Source organism: Gymnogyps californianus, chromosome 9 (genome assembly GCF_018139145.2).
Source record: "Gymnogyps californianus isolate 813 chromosome 9, ASM1813914v2, whole genome shotgun sequence".
NCBI lineage: Eukaryota > Metazoa > Chordata > Aves > Accipitriformes > Cathartidae > Gymnogyps > Gymnogyps californianus.
In genome coordinates, this window is record NC_059479.1 from 20,427,354 (window position 1) to 20,439,660 (window position 12,307).

At 39.4% G+C, this 12,307-nt stretch overlaps 1 protein-coding gene across 1 annotated transcript in view; it reads left to right on the forward strand.

The window, feature by feature from the left end:
- Positions 1-12,307, forward strand: part of COL4A5 (collagen type IV alpha 5 chain) — an 86,946-nt gene that overhangs the window by 19,201 nt on the left and 55,438 nt on the right. Inside the window, 1 exon segment of the mRNA XM_050902075.1 lies at positions 6,469-6,528. Within this exon segment, the coding sequence (XP_050758032.1) occupies positions 6,469-6,528 (60 nt within the window).

Consider the following 12,307-nt stretch of genomic DNA (forward strand, 5'->3'; position numbering starts at 1 on the left):
GACCATTCTAGTGAATGGGAGTCTTAATAAAACCAAACTATCAAAGGCTTGATTATTAAATATTAAAATAAATCCTAGTGAGGTCATTAGAAAAAAGTATGGGAACATAGAAATACAGGACACACACAGCAATTGCTGCATAGTGTGACTTGAGTGCATATTAACATTTTTTCTAGCCTTTGCTGCTTGCTCTCTGCTCCTCCCTCGCAAACTGTGGAGTATTGTTCCACAGTTCAGTTATGCTCCTGTGATCAGAGTGTGTTGCAGAGTTTTAAATTTGCTTTAAAATTCTGGCCAACTTCTCCTAGGCAGAATTTATTTCAGTGATTTCTGTGCATCTTTTCCCTGCTGGAGGGAACTTTTCCCACCTGATGAGGTAGCTTACAATGTTGTGGTGTCAAATAACTATCTGGTTCCCTTCAGGACAACATCTGTTTATGAAGCTGGTGTGTGCATGTTAATCCCAACAGATGTTGCATGCTGAAGCTTGGTGGTCATTTAAATCTCTAAGGGAGTCTTAATACCTTACAGACCACACCAGCATTTAAAATCAGTGGCTGTACACAATCAGGTTTTGGTTCTTACTTGACCTCTTGCTGCCGCCAGAACTGAACTGTCAAGAAAAGCATGTAGTCTGTCAGTACAAACTGCATTGCTAGGTAGGTTCAGTAATGTTGCTATGCTCTTCCAGAAATGAGAGGGGTTATCAAACAGGAAATTCTGGATTCATGATAAAATAATACATAAGGAGGATGTTGGAGTAAAGAAATTGCTCAGTCTGTAAATGTTCAGACCGTTTCTTATTTCTTTCTCTTATCCAACTGTTTGATATTTGGATTGAGAATTCATTTGTGAGCAACTTGGGTCATCTCGGAACTCTTCTGATAGTTTGCAAAGGCACCTTATTGATTCACCTGCTGTGCTTCTGTAAGAAGTTGCACCTCTTTCTCTTGATTATTAATTTCTAATTTGTAAAATTCAGGCTCTGTAAATGCCTGGCTTCCCTCCCCATCCCTGTAATCTTTCCCATGGAAAGAGTATTAAAATATTGTTAAACTCCTGTATGTTCAAGTACTTATTATTTAAGTACTAATGCATACTTTAGTTTGGGGTTTTAGATATTCCCTACATGCACACAATTAACAGTTTAGTTTCCCTGCAGCTGCGTGTATGTAATGGTAAATCACTTCTGAAGCACACCTAAATTTCCCATCTAAATCTTTTAGTTAGGCAGCTAATATATTGCTTAAATTGTGCTGTGTTACTTTGATTCTGACAGACTAAGATACAAAGTCAGGCTAACCTACCTGAAGCCATTAACCAGTCCTCTATAACTTGCTCTTAGTAATCAATAAAAGAGATTGTCTTTTCCCTTCACAGTTTTAGGAAGTCCCAAGCTGCTGTTCTCTCCCGGAATAGCATTCATCTACCTGGTGGTTTTTAGAAATATTTTGTCAAATGCTGTTGCGAATGGCAGCTGGGAGGTGGGGAGGGAGTGGAATATGCTGAAATTGCCTTGTAACTGGCATCTCTAGGCCTGATGAGAAAGGAGAGGAATGTGCCCAATACATAAGGCAGGCTTCTAGCCAAAACAAATTTTTGAGGATAACTTAAGCTTATTCATTTCACTGAGCTGACTGTAACAAACCTGTGGCCAAGAGTAAGAAGTGACTTTGATTTCAAAATGTGTACTTTTTTCTTCAAACTGAAAAACAAACAAAAAAACCTCCATTCTGTTGGTGGCATAAAGCAGTTTTCCTCAGTCCATGTAAGACACAAAAGACTGAGCTTGTTCTGGAAGAATTATCCTTTGACCAGTAAACCAATACCATCCCTCCTTTTATATACTAATGAAAAGAACTTGCTCTCCACACACAGATTCAATGGGGTAGAAGCTGTCAGGAAAATCCAATGAAAGGATTAGCTAAACTCAAATAGATTAATTAGAGCTCTTGATTGTGTCTTTCTATGCAAAAGTCACAGCAAAGGAAACGGCAATGATAGTGAGTTCATCTTTACAGGTACGTGGTGGGGAGTGGGGGGAGGCAACAGGAATACAGTAGGTAAGAGGCAAATCTGAGCAGTTTCAGTCTTGTTCCTAAAAACTGCCTTGATTCCTTATCCATCTTCGTGTAGTTGAAAACTGAAAGGTTTTAATAGGCATGGAGATTGTCACCAGCTCCTTATGATCAAGCCACAACTCGCTATTACACCCAATATTTTTTTATCAAGTTCCCTGGCACGTAAGACAATGTGTCCTACTGGCCAGAGCTAGGAATTGAACTACTACTGAAGGCTTCTGGCTGCCTAATAGAAGGCAGGTGACTTCTTCAGTTCCCCAACCTGTAACAAATGTACCAAGTGTAACTCAAAGTTCCACAGAGGTTTGGAGTAATTTAATTTTCCATGTCTGAAAACCCAGTAAGTCATGTAATTTTCAGAACTAGTGATGGTTAAGCTGTTACTAAGGGCAAACTACTGATTGTAACCATCTACATCTTGCTCTTATTGTAGATTTTTCTGTGCTTGAAATGTTGTAGTCATTGTATCTGCTTTCTTTGATTGAAGTGTAGATAACTTATGTGCAGGAGCAATTCCAAGTGTTGCTGTGCATAGTATGGAGCCTGGATTTTGTTTGCATTAATGAGAGATACAGAATTAAATCTGTGACATCAGAAATCTCTAGCCTGTGGCTGCTGAGTGGCTTTCAAAGTTGTACTAGCTTGTTATGCAGTACACATTCTCCTATAGCACAATTTTTGTGCCTGCTTTCCCAAGTAAAAAAGGCCTTGAGATTATTGAAAAGTCTAAACAAGAAGAAAGTTTTCACTTAGAATACGTCATTAAACTTTTTTTTTTGCCGTGCCAACATGTTTTACTTTATGTTGGTTTTTTATGCTATACTGCAATATGACCCGTAAGTGGCATGAATTGATCTTGATATAGTATGAATTCTCAGGGCTTTTTCTCTTCAAACTGTTTATTAAAAAAAACTTAATTTGGTCGGGATACAAGTTGATGTAAATAAGAAACACAATCTGCCAAATACAGCTTTTGTACAGGAAGATAAGTGACTCTGCTGAGGGAATACTTCTTGATAAGCTTGTGGGTAAATAGATCTTCCCAGGATTTAAGCCAAAAATTACTACCATTTGATTACAGTGGGTATTTGAAGAGTTTTCTGATTACAGACTTCTTTTAGCTTCCCTTCACTGCTGTCTGGAAAAGACCATGTTCCGTTCCTGCAAGTAATGCATCTGAACTGGATATCCAAAACTATCTGTCAAAAAGCATTCTGTGAGTACACCTGACTCTTCAAGACAGGCTAATTGTATACGTTAAGAGGCTCCTCAAAGTGTAAGGAATCCAGTCAGAATATATAAACGACTTCGGAAGACAGTCACAGGTTTAAAAAAACCCCAAGCTATATTGATTACATCAAAGCACTTTTTTCTTTAAACTACAAATAGAATAAGGGAGAGAAGCACTTTCTTAAAAAACTTTATACAGGAAGATTTAGACTAATCTTAAAAGCTGGGTTTTTTTAATGCCACAGAGTTGGGAAGGATACACTTTATTATTCAGCATCATATCCGCCATTATTTATTGCCGGTATATGCAGGAAAGGTGCTCCTTTGTTGGCTCTCAAAATCAGCAAAAGTCAGTCCCTGATTCTAAACAAGCTGACTTAAAGATCACTTCTCTCTCTGCTTTATTTTGGGACACCCAGAGTTGAGAGGCTGGGTGCACGGGGAAGTGCTGGGACTTGAGACTTGAAAGAAAAAGGCTTCAGGGGAGGGAGTGAATCTTATGGCTGTCTTCTTGCTACTTAGGGGGGTGTAGCAAAGATGGAGCCAGGCTCCTCTCGTCCTGCACAGGGTAAGAGGCAATGGACACAAGTTGCAACATGGGGAATTCTGGTGAGATTTTTTTTAGGGGGAAAAAGCTTCACCATGAAGGCCGTCAGACACCAGATCAAGGGCCTAGAGAGGCTGTGGGATCTCCACCACTGTAGTTATTCAACATGCAACTGGACAAGGGCCTGTACAACCTGCCCTAAGTTGCCCTGCTTTGAGTGATTCCTTCCATAGCAAATTATTCCATGATTCCATTTTCTTTATTAATTGGATCTATTTTGTGTAGTCTTGATGCTGACAGGATCACTGCTGAAGATGTGTTAGCACTAACAATGTAGTTTTCTGCAGTTTTACTGTAGAGATACAGTAGCAAAGGGCAGAGACTCTGAGTTTCACTGTCTAAAAACTCGCCTTCACAAAATTGTGTACGTCTAACTTGTTTTGTGAGGGGACAAAGTAATCTCAAACCATCTTTTTCCCCTCCAGCTTCCTTTTCTCCCTGTTCACCCCAACTGTTCTCTTGTACCCGAAAACTCAGGAAATTTCTGTTAGAAACGTTCTCTGGAAGCTGTGAGGAAGACCAAATGAGTCTCTTCTGTTCTGTAACCTAAATAAATCCTCCTTATGCTGTGTAGGATCTTGATCATGCTTTCCATGTATGTGTTATTTTAGCCTGTGTGTGTGTTATCACTGCACAGCTTTTGGTGATTTTTAATGAGTACTGATTTACTTTATTTTTCCTCCCCTTGCCTCTTGGAGGCAGCAAAGATTTTCATGTAGCTCTCACGATGCTATCTTTGTAATAAGAAACCAGCACTGCTGCGCAGCGAGCTAGGTAACTTGCTGTTTCTTTGTGTTAGGCTTGTACTGTGAGGCAAGGGAATATTGCATGTAACTAAGGTTAATCCCTTTTAAATGAAGCTTTGTTAATGAGATTAACCCTTAAACTGGTTCACAAGGAACTTGCTTTTTTAAAATCCACTTTTAAAAGTGAAAAGGATCTGATACCAAATTCACAGGATAACTTGGATTGAAGGGAGACATCAGAAGGGCATCTAACCAAACACCCTGCTCCAAACAAGGTCAGCTATGAGGTCAGGCCAGGTTACTCAGGGCTTTGTCCAGTCTGATCTTTGAAAACCTGAACTGGCTAGTAAGGTTCAATTTCACTTCAGGAAATGGCTCAATAAACCCCTGTTACCTAAGAATTTTGAGTTTTCATATACATCAAATCAAGAAACTGATTACAAAAGCCAAATGGAAAATTTAGAGAGATGCCCTAATCATGTCATGTAGCACTACTGCTGTACTTAAAACTCAAAGCTCTGTCTTTTGCTACAAGATGCGTTAGTTGATCCTGGGTTTGTGTAGCTCTGGGTGAATTAAGCTACTTCTGTATTTTCAGTGTGATGCTTGGTAGTGTGTTTAGGCTAAGAGCCAGGACATTCCTAATGCCAGGTAGGTGATGGGTCATGTCTCTAAATGTTTCTGTGATAACGAAGACTAGAATTCAAGTGTGGGTGTACTTTATATCTGACACACCAACTGGTTTCCTGTTTGACTGAAACTTTGTACATAATGTTCTCTGTAGATTACTGGGGGGGAGGACCCCAAACGCTCAGCTTTTCAAACTTTTAAAGTATGTGCTGTATTTTTTAATACAATGCCGCACCTGTTCTGAGAACAAGTTAAACACTAAAGTATTTCAGGTAGTGTATCTTCTAATGTGGGTCATGGTTTTTAACTATAAAGAAGTTTGAAAATTGATGGCCATATGTATTATGTAGAGACATTCTACAAAAAAAAATTCACTTATTCTAGAAATCTCAGTTGTGTAAACACATCTGCTCGTCTCTGAAATCAGCATGGAGCTCTAATGAGTATCGATGTTGGGGTAAAGGTGAAAGAATGTAAACTAAGCAAATGTGGTATGGAAAGGTTACCTAACTTGGATCTTCTTTGTGAATCGAGCTTCCATACCTCCCCCCTCTGACCCCTTAATATCTGGCTGTCACTCCCCTTATGCTAGAGACTGTTGTAGCTGACTTGTCATGCTTTATAATGGAGTGTGAATGCAGCTAGATGAAATCTAGGGTTTTTTTTTTTTTAAAAACCTTTTCTCAATAACTGAGCTGTGGAGGGAAGAATAATCGTGTAGTAAGTATTTTTCCAGTAACTGTCGCAAATATGCTCGGAAGCTTCAGGCTTGGTTAAACTCTTGTGCAAAACCTGACATCTACTGGCGGGCACCATAACTGGACTCTTAGCGTGGAGGCATGTGCTGAAGAGCCTGTTTTATTGAAGTTCTGGCCCCGTTGGCCATAGGTGTTGCATTGTACCTTGCCCTAGAGTAAATGGTGTTCAAGCATAAACTTAAAAGTCTAAAATTTCTGGGGAAGCTGTAACTGTAATATATTTACATACAAGCATAGGTATTAATAAAGGTGATTGAACTTTCAGTTAACTGTATCTGCTTTGAACACATGTATAATGGCTAGATGACAAACTTTGTAGGCTTACATTTTAGACTAACTTTTGTAATAGTGTTAAAGACTTCATATAGTCTTATGCTGAATAAAAACATCTCATTTTTTTTCTTATGTCTTTAAAGGCTTGCCATGGATGTACATCTTTATCCAAATGTGATTGCAGTGGAGTAAAAGGTGAAAAGGTAAATATCTCTTTTTTTTTTTTTTTTTTTTTTTTATTTTACTGGCAGACTGACACCCAAACCACTAAGCCATATGCCAACTTCAGATAACTGAAGCTTATGGATGATAGCTTTTGTTTCTTGCTCACATTTTATTTCCTTTGATCGTAGTGTGGGCATGCACCAAAGAGCGTAGCTGTTATAATGACTTCAGGTATTGAGTCAGACAGACTGGTCCATCTGATGGTGTACAGAATTTCATGTCATTATTTTCTAAGAATGGGAAATGATGGCACAAATTTCTCCAGCTATGTGGGAGTAAAAAACAGAAAAGACACAGATTCTAGTAAAATAGAAGGAATTCCTATTTACTGCCAAGGCCTGCCTACACTAACTAGTTAGTGTGGGCAAGCTAAGGTGTGGATTGTACAATAATGGCTATGCTAGTAACGCTTCAGTAGGAATTTAATACCAGAGTGAGTGTGGGTTGCTTTCCTACTTTTCTTGCATTGCCTGCTCATAAGTAGTTGACACTCACTAATGTGCTCTGAACTTGCACTGTTTCTTACCTCGTAACTTGTATAGCTGTATACTAAGATGATTGCTGTTGCTGTCTAGATGCGCAGCTGGACTGTGGAAGTGACGCAATTCAGATACAGCTTTCCCAACATACATAGCTGCCACCCAAGTAAGCAGCTAGTTAATGGCCAAACATGTATTCTTGGATCAAGCAGAGTAAAAACCATCCCCAACTCAAAAAACAACTCTGTGTGGTTCATTCAGTGCAACAGGCTGTTTTGGGCTGCCCAGACTGTGTCCTAAGGCATCGAGAGATGCATGTTGACATCTTGGAGCTTTCCTGCTTCCATGCAGATTTGACTTTCAGTCTCGCTGCCTGAGCTCAATATATCTGTGCAGTACTTCATGTTTCTATCACCATTATTTCTTACTGTTTTACAATTTTTTCCTTTGAGGAAACAGCAGGTGCCTAGCATTTCTTTTAGTTACAATGCAATGTAGATACACACAGCTCAGTACTTGCCTGAATTGAGCCTTTTCTCAAATGTGGGAGCCTAGTTTTAAGTAAATTGTGGTTAAATAGTTCCCATGTAACTGCTGTTGTCACAGGGAATGAATGTGATGTGATCACTGCAAGGGGGAGAGACTGCCTGAAACACTTCCACTCTTAGTCTTGTAAACAGTTTGCTTGAGATACAATGGAGTCTTCTTAAAGATGTGAACTGATAACAAAGTTTGATAAGCCTGTCTTATCAAACCACTTACCCTATCTTAGCAAGGTTCTAAAGGGCTTCAGTGCTCTAGATTAATTTCTGACACATTTCAAAGGTGATTTTTGACATTGCATAAACAAGTGTAACCTCAAATGAACAAAAATAATGCAAAAGAATCAGTCACTGCATTGGCACTATAATGTGCTGATGCAGAATTTTACTATTGGCTGAGGTTAAACAAGGCAGATGTCCAAAATTCAGAGTGATTCTTGGTGCCACCCCTGCCATCTAGATAGCTCCAGACAGATGAGGTCATTCCTTGGTATTTACTTGCTTTTAGTTCATCAGGTATATTTCCAATTTACATACCTAGTGAAGAACAGTATCCCCTTGATAGCAAGCTTTCCGAGTTAGATTTTGTTAGCCAAAACATAAACCTGGTTGATGCGTTCCTACGGGATCTTCAAATGCAGGTGGCCAAACCAGACGTATCCTAACACTAGTCACAGGGCTGTTTCAGGTTTAGTTTGAAGGCACTTAAGCATTAGGCTTACATTCCCAATACAATTGTAGCAGGTATAACTTGGGAGAGCCTTTCTGTAATTCTAAGTTGGCCTTTTTCTGGACTAGTCACAGCTATTTTGTGATTTCAGTGAGCAAATGGGTATTGTCTGGCTAGTGTGGCTAAGGAAAACCTAGAAGTAAATCTTCTGGCTTTCTAAGTAAAATCAGATAATTATTTTCTGCCAGTGATTCAGCTTTCTCTTTATACTACTGTTACACATGCAGGGACCATGACCCACTCGATACATTCCAGTCCTTCAGTGTCATTTAATGGAATTGAGATAGCCACCTTCCTCTGGTAAAGAATATCTTGGGACTGTTTGTTTGGAGTCAGAGGGAGCTTTTTGTCCAAATACAGTCAACAACTGGAGTGCATGAGCCTTGTTCAAGATCAAGCTCTCAAGTGTATATGTATTGTGTGTTTTGTTTCTACTCCTCCAGACTGTCCTAGCCAATTGTTAAGGAGAACTGCACAGGAGAAACTCTTCCACATTTAGTTTCCAACCTCTGGCCTTTTCTGGAGTGAATTATAGCAAGTCCTGAGCAGAAGAGTGAGAAGCTTGATAACCTTTTGTGAAAAGGAAGTGGGGGGGGGAAAAAGCCTCCAGTAAAACAAGCATAACATCAGACCAAATATTTATGTAATGGTTCTGCATCTTGCTGGAAAATTCTTAGGGGGCTGCAAATTGATCAAAGTGTAATCTTTTAATAAAATTTAAAAAAAAAAAGGCAAAACACACAAAGGAAAACAGAGCTTCACCTATGGTAAGACTGCTTTCCCTGTCTTTTTTTTTTTTTGTATGTCTGAGTCCTCTTAGGGAAGGGGGTGTGTGTCTGAGACTCCCACTTATTAAACTGATAGATATAAGGCAAATTTCCATCCTTAGAATGGAAGATTCACTTTGAAATCTGGGAACTGTGATTCATTTTCCACCTAAATCAAGGTAAACACAGCGTAATCTTGAGGCATGCCAGAGGGTTTTTTGTGTAGTGTTTTTGTTGGGTTTTTTTAACAGTCCTTCTGAAGCTTGCAGACGATCATGTACATTATGTAAAGGAACAATGAAAAGCAAAGCCCCTATTTCTTAAGTATGATGTGTTGCTAGTGGAACTGGTTTGATTGTACATGCACACACCTCATTATGTTAGTTGCCCTATAATTACAAAGCCCTCAGTATTTTATGCATTGATGGATTCAGCAGTTCAGCTCTGGGGAACCACAAGAGTTCTCTGACACTGACATCCATAATGCTTTCTCTTATAAATTCTTTGGTTTGTTTTTTTACAGCCTTAAACTTTTTCTAGAGTCTTGTACTACTACAAGACATCAAGGGCTATCTTAAGATGATTAGGTTGATCCATCACAGTGTACCACTTATACATTTGATGTAGGTTTGCAAACCTGATACTATCTTTAACCCAGCTTTCTTGCAATATTATCTTCATTGCAGCTCAGTGTAAACTGCTTACTGCAACAAGTTTCAGGCTTTTGCTTTGTATTTGACACTTGACATTTGGTGTTTCTGCTTCCTTCTCCAGTGACCTCTGAACCAGGAGTCAAACTCTATAGCTCCTTGCCTAATTGGTGTATGAAGAGCATTAGACAAGGAGCTATTTAAATAATCTCCCTTCTTTGCTTCTCCCATTGAGAGTGCGACAATGTACTTGTAGAACTACTGGAAGTCAGGCGTACGGAACCTGGTTCTGTACTGGGAAGACACAAAAAGCCTTGTCAAATGCGCTCAGCTGAGCCCCGCGCTTCTGTTCCACTGTGTTTTACTTCTGGCCCGACACCAGCTTCTGCATCCAAGTCGCTGTCCACTTGCATTAAGTCAACTAAGAAGTGCTGCTTTGTTCAGCTTAGCAGAGCCTAATGCGTTCCTTTTGACACTCAAAGGTAGCCTTCTTCCTAAGCATCCTAGCATTCCCTTCAGGATATCCAAATTTTAACAGATCGGGTAAAGTAATAGAAATTGAACTGTAACAAATAGGAAAACTATTTTCTTGTCTTGCCTTGAGGAGCCACAGCTCCTATTTAACTGCTTCCATGCTGCCAGTGATTCTTGTTTAACTCTGCCTCTGCCATGAGCCCTTATAGCATCAGTAGCATGTTATTTGTTGAACAATCAAAGCGCAGTAAGCTATTTTTTTTGGAAGCCCATAGTACAATAGCTCACGAAAATCAGTGCACTGAGTTTTCCTCCTCTGCTCAGGCCCACCTTACTAAACTTAAATATAAAATGGGTAGTGTAAAATTCAAACATGTCTAAAATGGTATAATGAAGAAATGAGAGGAATTTACTGGAGAAGTCAGTAAAAATTGATTGCAGCTGGGAGCCAGTGTGCTGTTGCTCACAGTAAGCTGCTCAGTAGTGAACTGGATCTGGTAGGAGTATTAAAACTGAAGTAAATGATTAAGCTGCTACATACAGTTGCTTATAGGAATTGTTCTCACTGTTCAACTGGAAGAGAAGTGTATAATTGCTTTTCACTTAAGGAACTGGATGATGATTGCGTTTTAAATAAATATCGCTCGGCACTTTTGAGATTAACATCCTTTAATGCTTAAAAGCTGTTCATGAGTAAAAGCTAGCTAAAGAAATAAAGAAACGCAATAGACACTGCACATGGAGCAATTTCTAAGACAAACCAGTAAGACTTGTAGATTATTGGGCTGGTTTTCTCAGTTGAAACAAGATCCAAAGATGCTGATAAGATCAGCCCTACAGAGACTGGGGAGGAGGAGGGGGTTGGTACTGAATCTCAGCTGCTCCAGCTGATGAAGACTGAGAGCCAAGGGCTACAGCAAGCAAGCTGCAAGCATCTTAGTCACTAAGAGGGCATGTACCCCAAGACTACTGTGGTTTTGCTTTAAAGTGGTAGTACATGCAGCTGCTAAAATAGGCTTTCATACCTTCCCTTAGCCAGGTATTCCTGTTTCTTCTCTGGGGCTTGTGTGGCCATGTTCAGAGCTGTCAGTGAACTGATCTCACTGAAAACAAGTTTCTTTGTAAACTAGGTTAGTTTTCAGCCCGGTCAGTTCCTTTATGCAAGTTATGTTGCAGCACAACTATTTGTGTAGCTGTGATAGAAACATGTGTCTTAAGGTGGGAGGGACCATGTTTTTCACAGCACCTATGACGCAGTTGCCCCTCAAAATAACGGCAAATACATTATGCTCTTTTTGATGAGCAGGACTATTGGGTTCTACCCATTCAAATTAACTTAAACAATCGATTAAGAAGCTGTTCTTTAGTTATTACATATCGTTAGTCCATGACCTTTTAAAGGAGAACGTCAGAAGGTGCTGAGTTTACTGCGTTTGTTGATCACAATGTAAGCAGTGCAACTCCAAAGACTCAACTGGGTTGCAAGTTGCTAATATACAAGCTTGGTGCCCAGGATTCTGGCAAGAACAGCTTGTAATAGCTGAGCTCTGAAGGCATTTCAGATACTTTGTCTTTGTATGCAGATACAAGAAATCCATACCCCTTACGAAGGAAGAATATCTTATTCTTGGACTCTTTGGATGTATCTTCTTGGAGCTCCGAGTCTCAGAAGAAAATTATCAGTATATGACCTCAAGATCCCTATTTTCTTCTGCCTTTATCATGGTAAAATTTAGTACAGTTGTGACTCAAGCTCAGCTTTTCCTTTCACTGTTGGATACAAATTGCTAAGAAATAGTTAAAAATTCTCAGATTTTAATCACTTTGTCAAGAATAATTACATGATTGGTGTCTGTGCTTCATAAATTTTGGCCTGAACTGCACTAATATGGCCCTGTATTCTGAAAGGTTTACAACCCCGGCAAGTGACCGCTGACCATTAAATCTCAACTGTTTCATCTTACAAAAGAAGTCACAGATGATATTCTGAAGAAATTTGATTTATTTTGAAGAATACCGGTCATGGCAGAGGGGATTTCTTTATTGCATTAAACTGTACCTGTAACACTACTGTTTGTGGCTGGTTGGTGTGTTTGTTTTGAATGAGGTCTTGAT